A 24,233-nucleotide genomic window follows, 5' to 3' on the forward strand; every position below is an offset into this window, starting at 1 on the left:
TGTGTTTCCAAAAACTGGTGATTAAAATGAGTTCATATTTGATGAGTTGCTTGATAATGATAAACTTTGATGAGTGACCATTTTTGTATCTGGCATCTGTTTCCCGTCTGCTTGTATATTTAATTTCAAAATGTTGAATGTTCTAAAATCTTTCATTACTTTTATAAGTAATGCTGCTGAACAGAATGACTTAATATTTGGTAAGTGGCTTGACCATGACGAGTTATGTCTGCCATTTTGAATGTTTCAAAATTTGGAGATACTTCTTGTTTTTAAATACTTTGAATTGTGAATTTTCATACGTTTAGCAAAACAACTGATTTATTCTTGTATGTAGAATGAATGAATCACTGTTTATCGATTGAACTAATAATGTGTTGCTTAGAAAAGCTAAAAACTCAATCAAAAGTACAGAAATTTTAATACTGATATGATCAAGATATCAATTAAAAACATTTTCTTAAAACATGTTTAAAACATTTTTAAAACATTTTTTAGGCACAGTCTCACTTAATAGAAAACATTCCCAAAACATTTTTATAACGTTATTTGATGTTCATGATGTTTTTCAAACGTTCAAAACATATTTCTAGAAAATACTTTTTTGAAAGATTATCAAAATGTTGTATACGCCATTGGTTACATTAGCATGATATTTCTTGACAACATTTTAATAATATTGTGCAAATATTTTAGAAAATAATTTTGAAAACGTTAAAACGATATATATTCAATTAACCTTGAATTATTCGTCCGATTCGTTTTGATAACAATGATTTAAATTCCTCAATTTGTTTTTACGTGTGGATATAAATTAAAAAAAAATATGTATATATCAGACCATGTACCTCCAAACAAACAGGCAATGATTGTTTTGAAACATATTGATATTGTTAAAAAAAATGTTATCTCTATAAAATGAAGACGATTTTCAAACTCGAAAATGAACGGATAACGCCATGGCCAAAAAAGAGAATAAAACAAACAAACAACTGTTCACAAAACAAATCGCAACATAGAAAACCGACGATTAAGCAACACGAACATCCCCACCCTGAAAAAATACGGACGATTTCATTTGCTCCGGAAGGGTGAGTAGATCCCTCTCCCCATCTTATGAATATATTAGTATGACAAATTCAAATTTCAATTGATCTGCTTTATATATTTTGTTTGAGGAGAATATTGAATAACTGATTGACTTTTTATTTACGAGATCAACATTTTATCATTCAAAACTACCTGATAGTTTTTATATACAATATTTTTATAATTGGCATGCACTAATTGTCATACCTTATGTTCTAAGGCTATGTGCAGATACAAACCTTTATTTTTTTTTAGACTAGTGCATGTTCGTTTTCTGTAAACCAGTAAACAGAAAACACCCTTAGGCTAGCTTTAATTTGTGATGAACATGTAGCAACTATTTCAAATGGAAAACTCATCGAATGTTTCCTCATTTGTTTAATTCATGATTGTTTTGAAGATATTGTTATGATCAGAAAGTATTGTCTAAGTAAGTGCACTACACATTCAACTCACATATGATCACCATAACACTTTTGAAGTAGTATCATTTTTCATGATATTTCATATTAAACAGAAGTTCAATAGAATTTAACTCTTTTTAACTTTTGCTCCAAAGAAAATTAAAAGATTAAACGAAAAGATTAAACAAACTGGATAAAGTTCTGCATGTATTGCGCAGTTAGTATTGTTCAGTTTTTACAAATAAGGGGGATTTTAATTTCAAACAAATACACTGGCTGCTTTTCTACCATCATTGTTTGTCAAGGTGCAGATAAAATAATACCAAACATACTCACAAAACAGGGAATTATAATGCAATTATTTTGTATCAATGGTTCTGATTGGATGACAGTTAGCGTAAAATTCTCTATCTCCTTGTCTGTAACTAAGGAAGCCGACATTTTGAATTTTTAAATGTATTGACATGTAATTTCTACAATAATAATCAAAAAAACTCACACTTTGCACCTAAAAATCTTCTTTTTATCAAATTTTATTACATTCTGAAGCGGCAGAGAAGCCAAAAAAAACGCCCGGCGTTTATGGTTGACGCCAGAAGCTTACCTATGACGTCACCTAGTGTAGGGACCAACGAAGATAACATCTTTCCGCGGAGTTTTCGTTTATTAAGATTTTACACTAAAATAATGATTGAAATTCAATTATGAGCTGTTTTGCATTAGAATAGAGATAAGTATTGTATTTGAAGCTTTGCGGACGTCCATCAGTAGTTTTACTGTCGTAAATACCAGTTTGCCTGTCTCAGCTACATGTCGCCAGGTAATCTAAATTTGCGACAGTAAAACTACCGATGGACGTCCTTAAAGTTTCAAATACAATACAGTAATCTCTTCAATACAAAACAGTGTTTTACCTAAAGTGTCTTATAAAGAGGATGGAGAGTCAGACAGACAACAAGAACCCAACCGAACACTAAACATACTTCATTTATTCTACTTGTTTGTAAGAAATTCAATTTCTTAACCTATTAGTTAAGAAATTTCGAAATAATTAAGAAATGGAGCCTCCATGTACTTAATGCATTGGTCCCTTCAGTGGATTGTGATGGCTTCGAACATTTGAAGAATGGGTGTGGTTTTAATTTGGTAATTATATTGGTGCAATATTCATGAATAATCCTGTAATATGATGAATAAAAATTAATTCGTCATTTAGCATACATTTACTTCTGAATGTTCAATTATGTTTTTTTCGTTTAACAATAGTCATTTTATTTCTTAATAGTACAAATAGAATCAAAACAAAATAGAGAAACACTATGTGATGATTTAACATCGAAAAATTCGTCTGATTTCAAATTACAAATGTCTCGTATCTATTGAATGCTGAGTACAATTGGAAGTCCTCATTTACAGACAATTGTACCAATAAAAAATACTTGACATGTTTAGAAATAGTTTGATTTATAGCGCTTGTGCTTCATAAATAGAAGTTCGCAAAGAGAAAAATAAAATTCCTGTTAAGAAGATGTTCAAAAGATATCTATCTGTTTTCCATCTTTTGTTGGAAATAAAGATGAAAGGATAAGATTAAACAAACAAAACAAAGGATTGCATGCATTTCACAGTTATCGTTATTATTTTTTTTAGATAAAGAGGATTGTAATTTTGAATGAAAATACTGACTGCTTTTTTACGCACGTTGTTTAGAACCTATATGTATCGTTTCTAAAGGTGTATCTACAGTGTGACCACACACACACACACTGATAGAATATTATAATGTATGCATTCTCAGAAGTTTTTGACAATTAATTGGGAGAGTCAAACTGTCAACAAAGACCCTTCTGAACACTAGCACATATACTTCATTAATTATACCAGTCAGGGGCATTACTTAAACAAGTAACAATTAAAATTACCTAATATACAAGTAATGTTGAAAACGAGGCTAATTTAAATTTTACTTATATAAGTTATTTTTCTGAATATTATTTTTATAGGTGTCCAAGAATACAGATTTTACTTGCTTTAAATAATTTTCGCAGTTATCTGGTTATTTTTCCCTTGATATATAAAAACTAATTCTTCTGAAACACTAATTAACTTTCCGACGCACTTATATTTCACACCGACGCTTCTGGGTCAAAGATTGGACTCATGGGACTATTAAATTATCATTTTCCTTTAAAATCTTGAAGGTAGAATGATATAAATAGATAGATACTTGTGAATTAATTAAGACCTGAAGTTATTTATAATTTGTAACCTAAATCAGTTAAATATGTGCCTTAGATAGGTGTTATTGCTTTTTTTTTCAAAAATGTTTAAAATAACTTATTCGGGTAATATTTTTGTCATTATTTTCAAAGTAACCCTTTATCTCTTTACTCCTCTCCAATCTGATAAATTTTTTATTTTATGATAAAAAATATTGTTTAAAATCATGAAAACTACATTTAGTGTAAGTTTCTATTGAAAATTAAAATAACTCTATTAAGTAATTTTATTAGTTTTAAAATAAAAAAATACTTATTTAAGTAATTAAAAAAAATTACTTGTTTAAGTAACGCCCCTGACTGATACTTATGCGTGGGATTTATTTATTAATAAATGTTGAAATAATTAAGAAAGGGTGCTTCCCAGAATATCATGCATTGTCCCCTTTCAGTCCATTACTGAACATACATTTATTGTCGCATTCCGCATCTGGTGCATGGGTACCATTTATATCAATATTTTTTTTGTGTTTTAACGCCACTTTTAAACACCGCATTTAGGCTATTTCTTGGCAATCTGTTTTTAAAAGTGGAGGAAGTCGTAGTGCCCGGAGAAAACCACCGACCTTCGATAGCAAAACCTACAATTCAAGTTAATTAAGATTGGAGTCCAGTACTCCCGCACGAGCGGGTGTCTAACTCACAACCTCAGTGTTGACTGGCTAGTGATTACAGTAGTAACTACTTAGACCACTCGGTACCATGTATGTTACTGCCATGATTATCTTTTTGTTGTACAGCTTCTGTATCTTCAAGTATTTACAGGATCTTGCTGTTTTTTTTTTACTAATTGTAAAAGAACAAAAATACCGAACTCCCAGGAAAATTAAAAAAGAATGTCCTTTGGCGTATTGCAAAGTCAAAAGCTCAAATGAATGTAAAACAACTGTCATTAAAATTTGGTTTTGTCATATAGTTTTTCAAGTATTCTAGTATTTACATATTGTCATAGAAATAATAATTGTCACTTAATCAATGCGCAGAATCAGTATACGATTAGGTAATTGTATGCGTTTGAAATTCGAGAGTAATCCAGTTATCTGATGAATGAAAAGGAATACGTTATTCACATACCTTTATTACGACTATTCACTATTCATTTCATTGATATGAAACTAATAAAACATATATGATGAAATGTATGCCATTAACTGAGATGTAAAGTGTTAGTCACATTGCTAATGACATTGATTGATAATTCTTTATAAGCTTATATAAGAAAAAAACTGCATGAATACGTTCATGTATACGACATCCCTTAAACATAACGTAAACTAACTGTATCGGACGTATCATGAATCTTTATAATAGACCATACATCTAAACGTCATGATTCAATTTGGATTATCTTTCGTAGCCTAGATAAATGTATTTTGTATATAAACCTTGTTTCACTGTCACTTCTATAATTCACCGTCGGAATAATGGAGTAAGCCGCCACATTTACTTGTTGATATTCACACATATTTATTGATAAATCCACAGTTGTCCAAAATGAAACAACGAATGTGTTACTTGTGTTATGTATTTGATAATTTATAATTATAGTATAGCTGTAAAGTAGATGTAGTTCATTATGTTCGTTTTTTGGGACCTTTGGTGTGTGGAACAAAAAAACAGATAGTTCTTCATATCTTGACTTACATCTAGAAATTGACAATGAGGGTCGGTTGAAGACAGAACTTTACGACAAAAGAGATGATGTCAGCTTTCCAATTGTGAATTTTCCATTTCTAAGTAGCAACATTCCAGCAGCACCTGCATACGGGGTATATATCTCTCAATTGATACGATATTTTCGTGCTTGCATTTCCTATCATGATTTTCTTGATAGAGGGTTACTGCTCACAAGGAAGCTATTAAATCAAGAGTTCCAAATGGTGAAGTTGAAATCATCCCTTCGTAAATTTTACGGACGCCATCACGAGTTGGTTGACCGTTATGGAATAACTATTTCACAAATGATATCGGATATGTTCCTCACGTCGTAACTACAATCCCCTTCCCTTTCATGAATTTGACCTACCGAATTATACTATTTACCGGATTTGTAATCACATAAGCAACACGACGGGTGCCGCATGTGGAGCAGGATCTGCTTACCCTTCCGGAGCACCTGAGATCACCCCTAGTTTTTGGTGGGGTTCGTGTTGTTTATTCTTTAGTTTTCTATGTTGTGTCATGTGTACTATTGTTTTTCTGTTTGTCTTTTTCATTTTTAGCCATGGCGTTGTCAGTTTGTTTTAGATTTATGAGTTTGACTGTCCCTTTGGTATCTTTCGTCCCTCTTTTATGTGAATTAAAATAGGACATTCTTTTTCCGCTTTGTAACAATACTGTGAAACTATTGAAAAATTCTAAATTTAATTATCCTCAGCGCAAACACAAAGATGTACATAATAATGAATGTTACACTATACCTCCAAGGTGAATCCACATGCATTGCATCCTACTTGCAAAGGTATACCGATTTGTAAAAATGGTTATGCAGAACCTGTTTACCCACGTGATGCAATACAAAGAGAGTTCATTCAATAAAGCCCAAGGAAGTGTACAAATTCAATATGCAACTTATATTGAGACTATTTTACCTACCAAGTCAGCAATATGACAGTTGGTGTCAATTCGTTTCATGTATTTTATCATTTGATTTTGACATTTAATTGGGGACTTTCTGTTTTGATTTTTCCTCGGAGTACAGTTTTTTAACTATTGACAAAAATGGAGTTATGCGTAGGAACTACTTTGTTCAAAATATTTACTACTTTCTTGCTTTTTAATTACTAATGCTTAGTTCCTGGAAATCTCAAAATGTATTTATGTTAGACGATATTTGTTTTCTAGAATCGACTCACTACTTACATATCCTTAATATAAACCATTCCGTAACGTCCACTGTTGAAGATTACCAATGATGAGTACAATTAAAGGGCATACGATACAATTTTGATCCCGTATTTACACTTTGATGAACATTTGCATGTAGGCTATTTTTCACCTGATCAAATCAAATATGAAATAAGAAATATACCTTCATGTGCTACTTTTTGAGTAAATTGAGGTTCAAATTTCGGAAATTTCCTCAAAATACGGATTTGTGGACGTATTATTCCTTTCGATAGAAATGCATAACTTTTTTGTTTTAAAGGAAAAACACGATCTGTTTTTTGTTAAATTATTTTTTTAATTAAAGTATGTGTTATATAAATATTGCATCAATTTGTACATTTTATTTTTACAAATATTTCAAATTTATCAAAGGTTTATGAAAGTAGGAAACAAACATCATTTTTGCTGTATATATATATCAAATTCGATAAAATTACACTATTAACGTTTTCAAAACTAGAGGCTCTAAAGAGCCTTTGTCGCTCACCTTGGTCTATGTGAATATTAAACAAAGGACGCAGATGGATTCATGACAAAATTGTGTTTTGGAGATGGTGATGTGTTTGTTCATCTTACTTTACCGAACATTCTTGTTGCTTACAATTATCTGTATCTATAATCAACTTGACCCTTTTGTTGCAGAGGAAAATATTTTGAAAATATAAAAAAAAAATACCTAATTAATGAAAATTGTTTAAAATTGATTATAAAGGCCAATAACTACTTAAGGGTCAATTGACCATTTTTGGTCATGTTTGAATTATTTGTAGATCTTACTTTGCTGAACATTATTGCTGTTTACAGTTTATCTCTATCTATATTAGTATTCAAGATAATAACCAAAAACGGAAAAAAATCTTAAAAATTACCAATTGGGGGACAACAACCCAACAACCAGTTGTCCAATTCATCTTAAAATATCAGGGCAGATAGACATTAACTTGATAAATAATTTAACACCTTGTCATATTTTCTTTAAATGCTTTGGTTTCAAAGTTATAAGCCAAAATCTACATTTTACTCCTATGTTCTATTTTTAGCCATGGTGGCCATCTTGGTTGGTTGGCCGGGTCACCGCACACATTATTTTTAACAAAATACCCTAATAATGATTGTGGCTAAGTTTGATTAAATTTAGCCTAGTAGTTTCAAAGGAGAAGATTTTTGTTGAAGATTACAAAAATTTACGAAAAATTGGTAAAAAATGACTATAAAAGGCAATAACTCCTCAAGGGGTCAACTGACCATTTTGGTCATTTTTACTTATTTGTAGATCTTACTTTGCTGAACATTATGATGTTTACAGTTTATCTCTATCTATAATAATATTCAAAATAGTAACCAAAAACTGCAAACTTTTCTTAAAATTACCATGTTAGTGCAGCAACCCAGCAACAGGTTCTCAGATTCATTTGAAAATTTTAGAGCGGATAGATGTTGACCTAATAACATTTTTACCCCTGTCAGATTTGCTCTAAATGCTTCGGTTTCAGAGATATAAGCCAAAATCTACAGTTTACCCCTATGTTCTATTTTTAGCCATGGCGGCCATCTTGGTTGGCCGGGTCACCGGACACATTTTTAAACTAGAAACCCCAATGATTGTTGCGGCCAAATTTGGTTAAATTTGACCCAGTAGTTTCATAGGAGAAGATTTTTGTAAAAGTTAACAGACGACGACGACGACGGACTACGGACGCAACGTGATGAGAAAAGCTCACTTGGCCCTGTGGGCCAGGTGAGCTAAAAATTGGTACACATAATCTATTTACGTAATCAAACCAAATGTCATTATAAAAAAGAGCGATCTATGAACTCGTTTTTAAGTTAAATCAGTTGGAATGATAAAAATCAGCCGAAAACTGCATCTGTTCCCGATAAATAACAATTTACGTTAGGAACGTCATAATCTCTCCTGTAACTGTTTGGTATGCCTTTAACAAAAAAGAATTAAGTTTTCTGTAAGTTTTAAAATCATAAGAGATGTAAACAATGCAATATACATTATAATTATCAGTTATTTTAATTATCAATAATAGTGAAAAAATTTGAGCTTTACAATACAAAATAAAGCGCAGTAATTGATTATAATGATCAGCATGATTACGGTATCTCTAAGGCTTTTTACCTGAGGAATAGATTACCTTAGCTGTATTTGGCAAACATTTAGGAACTTTTGGTCCTCAATGATCTTAAACTTCGTACTTTATTTGGCCTTTAAAACATTGTTTGACACTGATGAGTCTTTAGTGGACGAAACACGCGTCTAGCGTAAATATAAATTTTAATCCTGGTATATATATTATTTTAAGAGACATGTAAACACTATAAAAACAAGTAATGAAATTATGAAAAACAATTTCATTGATAAAACATAAGTTATTTGGAAGCCACTGTGATTTGAAAAGAAGCATTTCATATACAATTTGTAGACCAAGGACTATGGGACACAACTGTCGATCAACTTGTGTATGTTTATATTGATCAAACTACATAGATATTTCTAGAAATTTCTTTGCTTCTTACAAAAGTGAGTGAAATAAATCGTATAAATTCAGGTAGCAAACATTAGCAGATGACAAAAATAAAACTAAGTTCATCTCATCAGGTCTCTTTCCTTCTTGTATTAAGAATTTAAAGAAGACTGATATTTAGATTTTGTATTGTTCAGAACAGGACTTTTTAAAAAGGAAATGCGGTTTATCTTAAATTACGTTTTACATAACTTACACGTGTGTGTATCGATGGGAAAACATATTATATGTTAGTGTATAATTGAATGTCAATGTTATCAGCACTATCGTTTGTTAAGGAGAACAAATACATTCCATGGTAATTTTTTAACAATTGTAAACTGTGTTTATTCCATCTTCACTTTTTAGAAATATTTCATTTTTTTTATTTCAAATGACAGTCTAGCCGTTTCAGTCAGTATTTCAAACATCAGTATTCATGTAATGTAAATACATAGAATTTTTTTATTAAATAATTAGCAAAGGTATGGATCTAAGTTATCTTAAAGATTTACGGCACTTGGAGGACTATACATGGTCTTATTATTGCAGTATATTTTTTTATTCTAAAACTTATAAATTTGTTAAAAAGTATTGTTTTTAAACATTGCAAGGGCTTTTTTCTTTCTCTTTTGGAATTGTTGTGACCTTAACTACACCTCATGTATTCCATTTCATATATGACGTTTAACGGTTCTTCTTAAATTCTAAATGCATATATTAAGTGATCGGGCTGGCAAATCATCAAGGAATGAACTGTCCATAGGTAGATATTCTAACCACTCTGGATTCATTATTATTCGTTTGATACCAATTTTTGTGGGTAGAGGTGAACCACGAAATTAAATGTTCAACGAACTACAAATTTATTATAGGCTTGTCTGCAAAGTTTGACAAAACCACGAAATCAAATTTATGCGAACATGCAAGTTTTTCTCAATCCACGAAAATTGATACCCAAGAAAATAAATGAATCCACAGCCTCTGACAATGAAATCTGGTTGCAGTAGTAGTTTACTATGTTGCAATCTTACAAATAAGTCTGAAAATGTCATGGTTGGTGATATATTCATTACATCAAAATATCAATCTACTAAAAAGGTATGGGTATATTATCCGTACGTTATTGATTTCAAAATTTGAGTTCACAACATATATACAACTTTCATTAACTTTTTTTTTTCCTTTTTTAATTTGTGTATATATGTTTAGTCAATATCAACGTGTTAAACTGTCATCTCTCGTTTACATTATTAACTTGTTGGATTTGACACTATCTTTTGCAATTTTGTTACGACTCATGTGGACCTAAAATAAAAAAAGGAAACATATATGATTTACATTGACTAAATGATTTCTCTAGTATCAGTCAAGCAAAACAAGTAAGTTAACATTTTGCAAAATGTTGAAAATTGACCAACAAATAGTAGCAAAATGTCATAGTATCCAGTGAAACGAATATGTGTGGAGTTTAAATTGTACTTTGTGTATGATAGTTTATAGAATTACAAGTACGGAGAAATGTCTTAACGCATTTCGGTGTACATATTTAATAGAACAGGTAGCATACATATGCCCACAAAAATATTCCTCTTCGCATAAGGTAACTACATACATATGCAAAAACACTTTAAATGGGTGATTTTTTTCAATATTTTCATTTTTTTCTGTTTCAATTCCAATTGTTCATCAATGCATTTTAGAAAATTATTAATTTGTTGTGTTGGGGACGTTGCCGAGATACACACGTGTTTAGGGGATACAAGATGCAGCATCAAACTAGCTAGTATACAGATATAACATAAAACACTGGAAAATTACTCGATTACGTCAAAGATATTTGTTTTACTTAATAAAAACGTGTGTTTATATACTCTCTACTTAATATACACATGATACAAGTGTCAATAAACTATATGTTGCAATAATACATTCAACACGTTATGTTTACCTTTCGATTTGAATTGATATTTCCGTTTTATAATTGACATTTGAACTGTAGTCCACCACTCTAGTTTAATCTACAAAGGAAAGGAAAACAGATATATGATGTTAAGTTCTCGTTCATGCCTAATATGTATATAACATGCATATTATAATACATAATGTTTGGTTGCTCTTTATTAAATGACAACAGACATAGGAACATTTTTAATTGTATGTTTATCATAAGGCAAACAGGTAATATTCACTCAGATGCATGAAACTAGAGATACTTTAAAGTTTACTTTAAGGACCAAACATCCTATTCATTTATATCAGTGATTTTTCCTTCAAATTTTGTGTGAAGGTGTTGCATGATATGAGGAACAAAATATGATGAAAAAAATTGGGGGTCACCGACTTAGTTTTGTCACTATAGCAACCTAAGTTTCGTGTTTTCCCGAATATTAACATAATATTTGCTTGTTATCTAAACTCTCAAAAAAATGCTTTATATTAAACCTATAAGCATAATTCTTGTTTCACGTTAAACAGTAGACTTGTATCTTTCAAATACAGGTTCAAGAGTTTAAGGCTCATTTTTATTTGATCTTTAAAAATATGATTTATTTCATTCCCGCCAAAAATTAAACGTAAAACTGAAAAACGTTTCCAGTATTAAAAAATATCAACCAGTGATTTCTTCATAGAAATTTAAAGAAGGACAGTGCTATATGTACTCTTCAAAATAAAGCAAAAAAAGTGTATGTCACCGACCTTTCAAAAAAGTTATGAGTAATTTTCATGTTTTTTTCTCGTTCGTTTTGAAGAAAAGAGTTGTCTTTTTTCAGAACATTGCACCTGACGTCATAGTACAAACTTTCCTTGCTGGCGCTCTATTTGAAAAATAGGAAATCGCAAATTGGACGTTTGAAACCCACATTTAAATTTCTAAGAATAACAACTATGTTCACCTACTTTATTATCCGGTAATACAAGCGATCAAGCATGTATCACTTTCAGATCTTTATGATGTTGTTGCCGCACAATATAAACGTTCAGAAACACCATCCGTCGGAATGGAAAATTGTTTGAAATAACCTTTCACGCCGCTTTTGTATCGGAAGTCTGTTTTTGTCCTCTGTCCCACATAAGCAAAATTATTGAAAATGAAAGATGGCACTGGTTTACTTACAGAGTATTTGACTATACCAGACTATAGATGTGCTTGTTTCTTTTTCGCGTCAATTTCAGAAGTTTGCCGTAACGAACTCATTCGGTACTGTTGAAAGACGGACATACAAAAGCATGGACGGAGTTCATTATACCATTATTTTTCCCGACTAAGACGAATGTTTAGAGATTATTGCATCGAGTTTGTGAATTCATTATTTTTGAATATTTAACATATAAGGAAATTAAAATTATAGGTATAATATAGGAATGAAAGTTTTGATTCTAAAACATTATACATCTATCTTAAAATGCAATCCTTTTATTACTACCTCATGTGTTTTCAATAAACGAGACAGTAAATATAAAATACAAACAGTTTTTGATTCAAAAAATAATTTTCCGTTGAAAACTACAAAGAAAGATTTCTCCAACCGGATAAAAAATAATCAATCTAAATTGCTCATTTTGGAAATTAAAACAAAGAAAAGGTTGTTGCCGGTGTTATATAGTAATTCTTCCCCCATGCCAGTTTTTCCCCCACGGGAAAGACTGACATGAGCCAATCTTTCCCCCGGGGAAATTTTGGATCGTTGTGATTCTTCCCCTGCGGAAAGTTGACAATACGTATACATATAGTAATTTCCCCCCATGCCAATCTTTCCCCCATCATAGATTTCACTATGTTTATATAGAGTCTGGAAATTAAACCGAACAGTGTTAGAATTAGATTTATTTATAAATATACAAATTTTTTGTTCATTTACATTTACACAAATCTTTCTACAACCAATGAATCAACTATCCACAAAAGACCAAAATGACACAAACATTATAGAACAACTATAGGTCACCGTACGGCCTGTCTATGAGTCAACAAATCTATCTCTCTATTCAATAGTCTTTCTATGTGTCCTCTAGTCTTTTTACATTTGTAAATGACTGTCTGTATGTCCACATGCACGGAAAAAACTACTGAAGTGGTTAAAGTACTAGTAATTGTATTTATTTGGTCAATGATACCAAGGGTGCACGAAAGAGAATGGATGTGATCAAAATGTGCTTCGTGTGAATAAATATATATATGCATATAAATATACGAAAATGTGATATGAGTGACAATGAGACAACTCTCCATCCAAATAACAGTTTATAAAAGTAAACCACAATAGGCCTTCAATACGGAGCCCTGGCTCACACCGAACAAAAAGCTATAAAGGGCCCCAAAATTACTAGTGTAAAACCATTCAAACGGGAAAAAACAACTGTCTATTAAAGTTATATAAAAAAAGAAAGAAACATAAGAAAGGAGAAACACGTATATTAAAATTACATAAACAAACGACAACTACTGTTCATATTAAAGATTCGTGACTTAGGACAGGTGCATACATTTGCAGAGGGCCGTTCAAAGTTTTAATGGTGCCAAACCTTCTCCCTTTTTCTGAAACAATGTTATACATCACAACATAGAAAAACACATATAAATACATACCAAATGTATATTCACACGATGAAGCTTTGGTAACTATAAACTGAGAAAAAAGATACTATCATTTAAAGAATATTACTCGTGACGACGCCGACGTTATATTACAAGGCGGAAAATTTAGCTTATCATGCTACTCACGGGGGGTTAATTGGCATGATCCTAGTTTTCCCCTTACAACGCTGAAGAGGAAAAGTTGGATCATGCCAATTTTTCCGGGGGGAAATATTGGATCGATCCAGTATTTCCCCCCGGAAATTTTGGCATGGGGGAAGAATGGCTATAAAACACCGGAATTAAAAATCGAAATTTGTTTTCAATCTTTCTGGTCACATACGTTAAATTTTTAAACACTGAAAATTTGATTTTAATTCACATTCGCTGAGTATCAGTTTTATAAATATTTTTTGCCTTACAGCTAATTTCCTAATGCATGTAGGGTAAAACTTTGGTTGGCTTCCTTGCTTTGTTTGTATTAATGTTTACTCAAGCTCTGTAATTAAGATTGACATCTTTATATATACGTATGTAAACCTGTATATATACTATCTAATTCAATTGGACGTTATCAAAATATAATTATACTAAATATACAAAGCAAGCAGGCAAACCAAAGTATTGATCTACATACATTAGGAAATTAGCTGTAAGTTTCAGTGAGATTAGACGATATGTTTATCAATTCTACTTAAGACAATTTGAAATGAAACAAATGACAAACAAAAATGACCCTTTGCCATCATTTTATTTTTACTATAAGATTTTGTCAAATAAGCAATATAAATAAATTTAAATTTCATTGCAAGATCGGATATAATTTTACGAGAATCATCCAGACAACAGTTACATGCACATGTTGCCAGTATGTCCAAACTTTTAGGAATAATTGATTATCGGCCTAACCTTTTTTATTTAATTTTTGAAAAATTGACACTTAAATTAGAAGGATCATTGCATAAGGAACATAATTACTAAGTTTTAAGTTGATAGGACTTCAACTTCGTCAAAAAACTAGCTTGACCAAAAACTGTAACCAAAAACTACAACCTGAAGCGGGGCAGACGATCGAACGAACGGACAGACCAGAAAACATAATGCCCATAAATCGGACATAAACCTAGCTTTCACCTAACCTATACACAATCGGCGCAAACGAAAGACAAAATTTACGCAAGTGAAGAATAAAAAAAAATGAAATGCAGATCGACGCAAATATAAGACAAAATCTACGCATGTGAAAGAATAAAAAAAAAAATTGAAATGCAGAACGGTGCAAATGCAAAAAGTCGAGATCAAAATTTATATTTTATTTTTTTTATCAGAACGAAGGTTAAATAAAGTGTAGAATCTTATGTGTCCATTTTTGTTAAACCACAGGATATTAAATAAAGTAGCGCGACGCATAATAGTTCCTCTTATCTTGGGAGACGTACCGTACCGTACACCATGTTGGAATCCGTGAAAAAACGCGAAATAGGACGTTATAATTTGACGTTTTTTTATTGCTAGAAACAACGTCATAGAGCTTTTATGTCACTACCAAGTTGCGTTAGCTGATGCGCATACACAATAGGCTGTTTTGTCTTTAAGGAACATACACATTAGTTTGTGTTGAATTCAGCGTGTCACCTTATTTCATATTGATTGTAGATCTTATCTATACATCTTACACATCAATGCATTTGCCTGATCGCTTCAGTTATCTAATAATTGACTGCCTTCTGTGAAATTAGTAATAATTTTATGAAATCAAAAAGATACGAACTAAAACATTTTTTAACAATAGCATATATTTAGACTGAACGATTTTGCCTATAAAACAATTAACTGGCTACACACCGTTAAAGGAATGAAAATATCCGTGAACCTACATCGAACATACATCGAATGAATATACAAAGCCTTACCTATATCACTTATTCAAAAAGTGTACATATCTCTCGCATACGTATCGTTCCATGCAGAGTTCAACAAATCTAGTAAGCTGAATTAAATCAAACAATAGTATATTTACGTTCTAATGTTATATATGTTTGTGTTTGTCTATGTTAACAATAACCAATTTAAACAGAAAAATTTCGACAAGATTGTTTTCTATCAGCAAAAAACACTGAAATAGCAATTTAGTTTTTGGTGGGGTTCGTGTTGTTTATTCTTTAGTTTTCTATGTTGTGTCATGTGTACTATTGTTTTTCTGTTTGTCTTTTTCATTTTTAGCCATGGCGTTGTCAGTTTGTTTTAGATTTACGAGTTTGACTGTCCCTTTGGTGTCTTTCGTCCCTCTTTTAGTTATAACAAAATGGAAGTACAAATTAAACAAACATGTTAGCGATTTGACGAGTTTCTGTTGTTTCAACATTTTTCAGATTTCCACTAAAACACAACTGTTTCACATTCAGGAACGGTACATGTCCTACTCCGTCACATTCTGCATTTGGAGGTCCCAAGTCAGGAATCGATAATTAGCTGTAGTTTGATACTGTACATCTTATTCGGTTGTGTTTATTGTTTTGTATATTAAATGATTAAATCATGCCGTTAGTTTGGGTTTGTTTTCGTTTTACATTTGTAATGTTTGGGCTGTATTATCTAATAATGCAGTACGGGGTCTGTTTATTGTCAACTGCCTATACGTATGTTACCTGTAACTTGTTAACCTAATGTCATTTGTACTCATACTGCATCATTTGTATATGGTAATTAGCTGACAATACTGAACATATCACCATCCTAAAATTAAATTGACTGTTACAAAAAAAGGAATTCAAACAGCAACGGACAAGATAAATACAGATTGTTTTTGTCGTGGGAATGGATTTTTGTGGATTTAGGAAATCATCAATGTTCCTTGAAATTTGATTTCGTGATTTTGCCAATCTCTGCATAACAGCCTTTAGAAAACACATTCAACTTTGAATAAATGGTTAGCCCCATACGCACGACACACACGAACATTGATATATAACGAATTATAATGATTCACAGTGTATGAATGATCTATCTTTTGAAAGCCCCCAAAATACATGTAGACAATTTGGAAAGGTGAGGAGTAAAAAGGCCTAAAATGAGATTGTTTTATTATTTTTCTAGTTTGTGAATACCCGAATTGGTGTAAAAAGCAAGCACAAAGATGAAAAAATATAATTAAAACAACAATTGGTAGTTTTAGATTCCAAATGAAATGCTACATACAGAAGTCATCAGGTTTTTGTATAAAACACCGTAAATCGTTCAGTTATACAATTCCGCATCTGCGTTACCAAACAACATCCGAGTTTAGTGTTAACAGGCTGCAAATGGTCGAATCAATATCATAGGTACAACATTAGATTGACTACAAATCAAAGGCAAGATATGTCAGTTTAATATTTCCAGATGACGTGACTTTTTAAGTATGAAAGTTACTTTTAATTTTAACTTTAAGTTGAATTGTGTTGACCGTTGTACAATTACAGAAAACAATGTTAGCATAATGGTAAAACTCACAAAAAAAACAGCACTACTGAAGAACTTATCATTATACATTTACCTGTGTTGAGTTTACTTCCATGATATATGGCCAGGTTATGTTGCTTAATATATGATCCTTACACCAAACCCTGACGTCAATCAGGTACTGACGGTGCTTCATCAAACTCAGTTGAGATGTATTAAAATAAAAAATGAATAATTAATGTATTGATGTACTACTAGAGTTTTGTTTATTTCTTTGTGTGTTTCACGGTTTAGAAAAAATCCATTTCGTAAAGTAGAAAAAACTAAATAAAAAATTTCGAACACCGATATTTTGTAATTTAAATTGATTTTTTTAACATAATCATAACATTACCATTCAATTAACATGATAAAACATTATTAACGATTTCTCTCAGTTAAATATGAAATAACATGCTCGTATTTAGATATTAACAGGACAAAGCAATATGTTTTTTTTAGAATGATACCATATTAAAATTTTGGGTAGAACTAAGTACCTCTAGAATGTGTCTTTTAATTTCATTTTTATCCAATTTTAGTCGTAGAAAAGGTAACTTGTTAATTTAAATTATTATTATTTAAATTTGTAACGCAAACAATAATAACAGATAAATGACTTTAGTCAACGAAATTTATAAAAAAAGTTATAAAATGACAGAGATTGAAGAAATAAGTATTTTATTTAAGAAATAAGTATTTTATTCAACAACAACAAATATCAATATGAATACATTTTATCAGTAAAGACAATACAAACATATAGAATAAAGGTTGCATTGTAACTTATAAAGTAAAAGCATTGAATAAGCAAAAGGCATGGAATGCATAGAAGCTGCGTTAGGAAAAAACTACACATGTCCATTTGGTTAGTATACACAACAAGACATGTATATACTAAATAAAAAGCTAAATAGATGAAAAATTAAGAAGAAACTAGCAAATCAAAATAACAGATATAATCACATGTAAGAAAAACATAAATAATAAGTTTTAAAGTATGATCGAATACGTAATGTTTTCACATAACTGTATGGTTCAGTTCAATTGTATAGAACTAGTGTTTTAGTTATGGCCCTTAACAACTGAGTCGAAACGGATTCCTGTTTTAAACGATTTTCTTTGTAAAATATTATGTTGAGCTTGTTTTTGTTACCTTTATTGCATATAATCAAAACATTTTTAAACCACAAAAAGCATTCATACATTACTGCACATGTTTATTGAAATTACATACATTATTTAAATAATGTTCTTGTGTTAATATATATTTAAAAAAAAGTAAATACTTAGAATATAAAAAAGCATGTGCATCGATAAAAAAATAATCTAAATTACATGTAGGTAAAGCACAAAGCCGTTATATATAATAATAACATTCATTATGTAAACACTATTTTTTTTATTGATGTTTAATTGCCTGTTTGTATTTGGTAACACTTCTAAGTCAACAGATGATTCTCTTGAAAGTACTTACTAACTTTATAAACGTATTTACATGCATGCTTACTTTCAAGTAATGACACGTAACAATTATTATTCGGAAATTGCCAATTATGAATTGTGAAGATCAAAAAATGTAGATGTAAAGGACGTCGATCTCTTCCTTTATACATCCACATACATTGCATATAATGGAATTTAAAAGAAAGTGAAAACGTAAGATAATTACAAATGTATGCAATTATTGATATTGCTGTATCATAATTAGATACTATATAATAAATATAATATCATAAAATAAGTATCTTTATGTAATAGCTCTTTGTAAAACATTTAAGAAATAATTGTTTACATACCTGACTGATTAAACACAAATATACTTTCAATCGTACGGGTATCGGTATACAGAACAGTCGGCGTGGATCCCGGTGTTTTAGCCACCATTAATAATTGTCTATTATCAGCATAAAAAATATTGCTTCCAAGGACACCAATAGCCCATTTGTAGCCAGCAAAATTTGTCGAAAGAATTGTTTTTGCATCAGAGCCATTGAATGTAGCTGATTTCATGTCACCATTGCCATTTATAATCCAATACAATCTTTGTTCGTCAGTGTCTACAATTTTGTTTTGAAATAAGTTTTTTAATTTATACTCAGAATAACCATACATTGTCCCGAAATACCAGTGTTTTTTTTTTACAAGGCTTAAAAAAAGCTACGGCTGAGCATTTTCTCCTGTATCGAGCCGATCAACAACAAAAAAACATTGATAGTTTGAGACAATGCATGGTTACTCTTTAGATACTGCAATTTTTATAACTGTTCTAAATGAATTATTTAGGATTTAAACCGTCATTATTCAATTTGGATTTGACGAAGTAAAATTTCTGCGAACATGTATGTTTTATTGATGTCACGAATAAAACTCTACGAGTCACAAACAAGGTGATATACGGTAGTTGACTGTCGATGCAATTTTACTGCTCATAGAGCACAGCTACAGTATATATTACATATATATGTAACTATATCGCAGTTTTGTTTGTTTTCAATCTGGTGTTAACTTTACGACTGATGTACTCAGATGAACACTGAAGTAGTGACCAAAGAAATGTTTATATTTTTTTTTTAGTGTTGTTTTAAATGTAAAAAAAAAACATTTGATCAGCCTTATTATGCTCTATACGAAAAATAAACATCGCCATCTTATTTTTTTGTTTCTCTGTATTTTCATGATTTTAGAACCAAGAACAAATCTTAAAAGAGACTGTGTAATACCTTCAAGTTCATTAAAAACAGCAGAGCTTTTATGTCGGATCTGATTTTTTTACCGACATTTGTATGAGATTATTCTATCTTTTTATCAGCATAACTGCTTCCGTTATGGCAGGCTTGTCCGTCCATTGTTGGTACTGTTTTTCTTTTAAATTAACATATTATACAGATAGATGGACAGTTGGGCTGTCACATTTTAGCAACACTATAACAAAACTTGCTCATAATAACGTACCTATATCCATGCAATAAACCTGTGATGATACACAGTTAACGATCGTCTCATTCTCAAGTAAATCAAATCTAGACTTTATTATTCCTATTTCATACTCAACTATAAACATCCATCTGAAAGTCATTTCAAAGTTTTGACATTTAAACAATAGGTAAAACCTGATATTGTTCATGGGTAGTTTTGCGGTTTTTACCTGAATTATACCATGTCCCGTGAGGTTAAACAATGTTAAAACCGAGGCTTTTAGTAAAAAGCTATGGTATAGTTTACGAAACACCACAAAACTGTTCAAAAGATATGAAATATATTCAAGGTATTTTGATCTTACAGAATGTCTTGTTATTTTGTTGTTTGTGGCATAGGATTGATAATAGGTGAACAAAAATGGAATTTTCAGTTTGAACTTAATTCAGATAGTCACCTTTATTTACTTTATGTTACAATCAACTTGGATTTTCATAAAACTGTTCAGCTGTCTCAATTATATATTGAACCTATTCTAGAAGACTGAAATATCTATATGTTATTAGTAACAAAAATCAATAAATATGTTTAATTCGTTGAGGAAATAGTTTGATTTCGTCGCTAAACGATAGCATAGGCACGATATACACATAACTATTGCTTTCGTTCAAGTTTATAAACACCACCACATTCTTTAATATAATTCAGCCGTACTCATTTACAAATATGTATCGGTCCTCCATTAATTGATATTCGTATTTGCAGTTATGATTTTGTTTTCATTGTATTGATTTACGTGTGCATTTGTCTTCACTCTAAGAAACAGTGTATGCATATTTTTTTTCCAAATGGTTCTATGTCAAAAGACGAAAGATAACGATTTGACCATTCGTATATATGATTAAGATAACAGTATGATATTGCATTCTGGAGTAAAACCTAATTGATAAAACAATGGTATTCGTGTACTTTTGTTAACAACATTTATTCATCATTGCTCAATTCTAAAAATATTAAACTTAATACCTGTTTGTAAGATCAAGTCGTATCACAAAAGGAAGACTTAGACTTGATAATACAGTCACATTGCTTCCGTCTAGATTACATCTTGAGAGTCTGCCTACGTAAAAATCAATCCAGTAGATATGGTCATTGGTTGGATCAACAGCTATTCCTGATGGATAATGTGGTGATGACTGGATAACTGTTTGTAATGTTCTATTCTTTGAGGGATATGCAAATCTATATCAATCATAAAATGTGATTAACATTATATTCATTCATTGAATAAAAAAACCTGTCCACTATCTGGTTCATATTGTACAAACACACTGCTGAATTTGTTACATAAAGATAGAAGACTAGTGTGAATGAAATGCAATGACAAATATATGTTTTGTCAACGTATCAATGTTGGCTGCACATTATAGACGAGAAAGTTTCCAGAACAAGTAGAACTGATAGCTTACAGCGTTGATAGTTTAATATACCCATCGTTTTCCTTTTTCTAAATATACTTATGTTATCTTTAATTTCAAACTAATTTAATACTATTGTTTTATGGTATAAAGTCACATGGTCATAATTCGAGGAAAATTTAATAGTTGGTGATGTTTTAAGAAAATGTTGTTTTTTATCTTAAAGGACAACATACAAAATAGACTGCAACATTGATATATTCTTTTTACTATTAGTATTATTATATTTTTTAGTAGTCGTTGTACCAGTAGTAGATCTAGTATTATATCTATTGTATGTATGTCTATCATTAGTAGTACAGCAACTGACCTCGAAAAAGACGCCTAGTTAACAAGTTTAATGTTCCGGAAAAACACACGGCTGCAAAATGTTTTATATATAATAATAATATCTATATTTTAATTTCTGTCTTGTCGTAAACAGTTTTTATTTTTGAATTTTAGACGTTTAATAGGGTACCACTCAATTTACGGTTTTAGGTAATCAGCTAAAAATCCTAAAACAATTTTTTTTTATTAAGTTTCCAGCCTTTTTCGTGAATATTTTCGATGCACATATCATCATGGATCATCTGAATGACTGAGACATCAAACCATTCCCGAGTCAAATTTTCAAACTCAAAGTTGGCAGTCTTTTAGATGGAAATTAAACGCATTTTTCGTTGAAAACAAGAAAACAGATGATTCATAAACAGTATTTAAAATACTCAAAAATAAAAACATCAATTACACCTTTTTTTTATATTACGAAAATGTCATACCCGTAATTTCATGAATTTAGCTACACCATGTATTCTTTCCTTCACAATGAATTTGATAGTTTCGATGTGATTATATATATAAAAAAAACGGTAGATATACATTTCCTTGGATAAGTTAATGCATTTTGAGTTTTTTTAATAGTGATTTGAATATATATTGTAATTCATTCATGTATTTTTTGTAAATAAGTTACATTTTTGTTGATTAAATTTTGAATTCTTATAAAAGTTAACAAAATCTTTCGGATAAGATGTTTTTCCGGTAATGACTAGTTATGGAAGTTTTGTAAAGTTTACTCATACAAGTCCCAAAAAGAGCTTTTGTGTAAAAATACATTGTATGTCAATCATTGACATACAATGTATTTTTACACAAAAGCTCTTTTTGGGACTTGTATGATACATGTGGATCAGAATTATCACATAATTGGCTTTCTGTTGTTGTTCAGTTTTGCCTTCTGGTGTTAGTCCTTTAACATCACTGATGATTTACAACTCTTTCATTTTTCATTGAATGTTCAACTTTAGAACAATTAATATGCATGCAAGATGTATGGAAGAAAGGTACTATGGAAATGTCGCAGAAATTTGGTGTGTGATGCTAAAACTAACTTGTTAGTCTGCTTTCTAAAAATGAAAGAGTTGTAAATCATCAGTGATGTTAAAGGACTAACACCAGAAGGCAAAACTGATCAACAACAGAAAGCCAATTATGTGATAATTCTGATCCACATGTATCCTCACAAACCGATACTTTCATACGATATCCCGGTCAGTTGTAATTTGAATATGAAAACACGTTTTTTGTATCAAAAAAAAACTTTTAAAAAAGACAAAAACAACACAAAATTGAGTACCCGGAACGTATTGACAGTCTTTTGAGGTGTGCTTATTTGAGTGTTCATTTATACGTAAGTACATATTCATTTTCAAATGCAGTCTTCCTTTCAGCATGCATTACCAAGTACTTTTTGAAGTCAACACCTGCGCAATCACTTACTGAAGAATAAGAATAGGAACTTGCTTTCAACTCATTGATAACGATTGTTAATGATGATATGTTCTTCAAGAACAAGGCCTTTGTCATGTAGAACAGACTCCACATATACCGATTATTTTACTCAAGAATGTCTCTGATGAGGAACACATAATTTAATCTGCCGCTAGAGCTCTTGATAGCTCTGTTCTCGTCCAATGCTTCTAAAAATAAATGCCTGCATCGTTTTTTTTTAAGTTTATTTGTTAGTTTATTGATCGATAATCACCCAAAGGCGCTTCTGAAGCGTACATTGTCCCTAAGGATAAAAACTCGTAATTGTTTGGCATTGTTCCAAAACTCCAAGAGGGGTTTTAAATACAAAGAGCTGCAGACAATATAGTCATTAACACGGATATTATTGATAGTAAGTAACGTTTTATTCCATGATACGAGCAGATTTTCAGGTTTGTCAATCAACGAGCCTGTGTCGCTCACCTTGGTCTATGTGAATATTAAACAAAGGAAGCAGATGGATTCATGACAAAATTGTGTTTTAGTGAAGGTGATGTGTTTGTACATCTTACTTTACTGAACATGCTTGCTGCTTACAATTATCTCTATCTATAATGAACTTGGCCCAGTAGTTTCAGTGGAAAATGTTCGTTAAAATTTACAAATTTTATAAAAATTGTTAAAAATTGCCTATAAAGGACAATTACTCCTTAGGGGTCAATTGACTATTTCCGTCATGTTGACTTATTTGTATATCTTACTTTACTGAACATTATTGATTACATTTACAGTTTATCTCTATCTATAATAATATTCAAGATAATAACCAAAAACAGCAAAATTTCCTTAAA

At 30.8% G+C, this 24,233-nt stretch overlaps 1 protein-coding gene and 1 long non-coding RNA gene across 4 annotated transcripts in view; both read right to left on the reverse strand.

Annotated features, from left to right (window-relative positions):
* The window catches only part of LOC134684236 (low-density lipoprotein receptor-related protein 6-like), an 828,684-nt gene that overhangs the window by 410,945 nt on the left and 393,506 nt on the right, over window positions 1–24,233 (reverse strand). For 2 of the 3 annotated variants that reach the window (XM_063543501.1, XM_063543499.1), the window contains 3 exons: window positions 21,179–21,394; window positions 20,189–20,301; window positions 18,637–19,293 (listed from right to left, as the gene is read on the reverse strand). In XM_063543501.1, coding sequence (XP_063399571.1) covers window positions 19,025–19,293; window positions 20,189–20,301; window positions 21,179–21,394 — 598 coding nt within the window. In that variant the 3' untranslated portion in view covers window positions 18,637–19,024. Of the gene's footprint in view, window positions 1–18,636; window positions 19,294–20,188; window positions 20,302–21,178; window positions 21,395–24,233 lie in introns of those variants that run through there. The other variant, XM_063543500.1, reaches the window with a different exon arrangement.
* LOC134684231 (uncharacterized) lies at window positions 10,372–17,577 on the reverse strand. Its single transcript, XR_010101213.1, has 5 exons — window positions 17,289–17,577; window positions 16,402–16,489; window positions 15,667–15,743; window positions 11,126–11,195; window positions 10,372–10,482 (listed from the first exon to the last, which is right to left on the reverse strand). It is a non-coding gene; the product is annotated as an uncharacterized LOC134684231 (long non-coding RNA).

The sequence above is a fragment of the Mytilus trossulus genome, chromosome 9 (assembly GCF_036588685.1).
Source record: "Mytilus trossulus isolate FHL-02 chromosome 9, PNRI_Mtr1.1.1.hap1, whole genome shotgun sequence".
Classification (NCBI taxonomy): Eukaryota; Metazoa; Mollusca; class Bivalvia; order Mytilida; family Mytilidae; genus Mytilus; species Mytilus trossulus.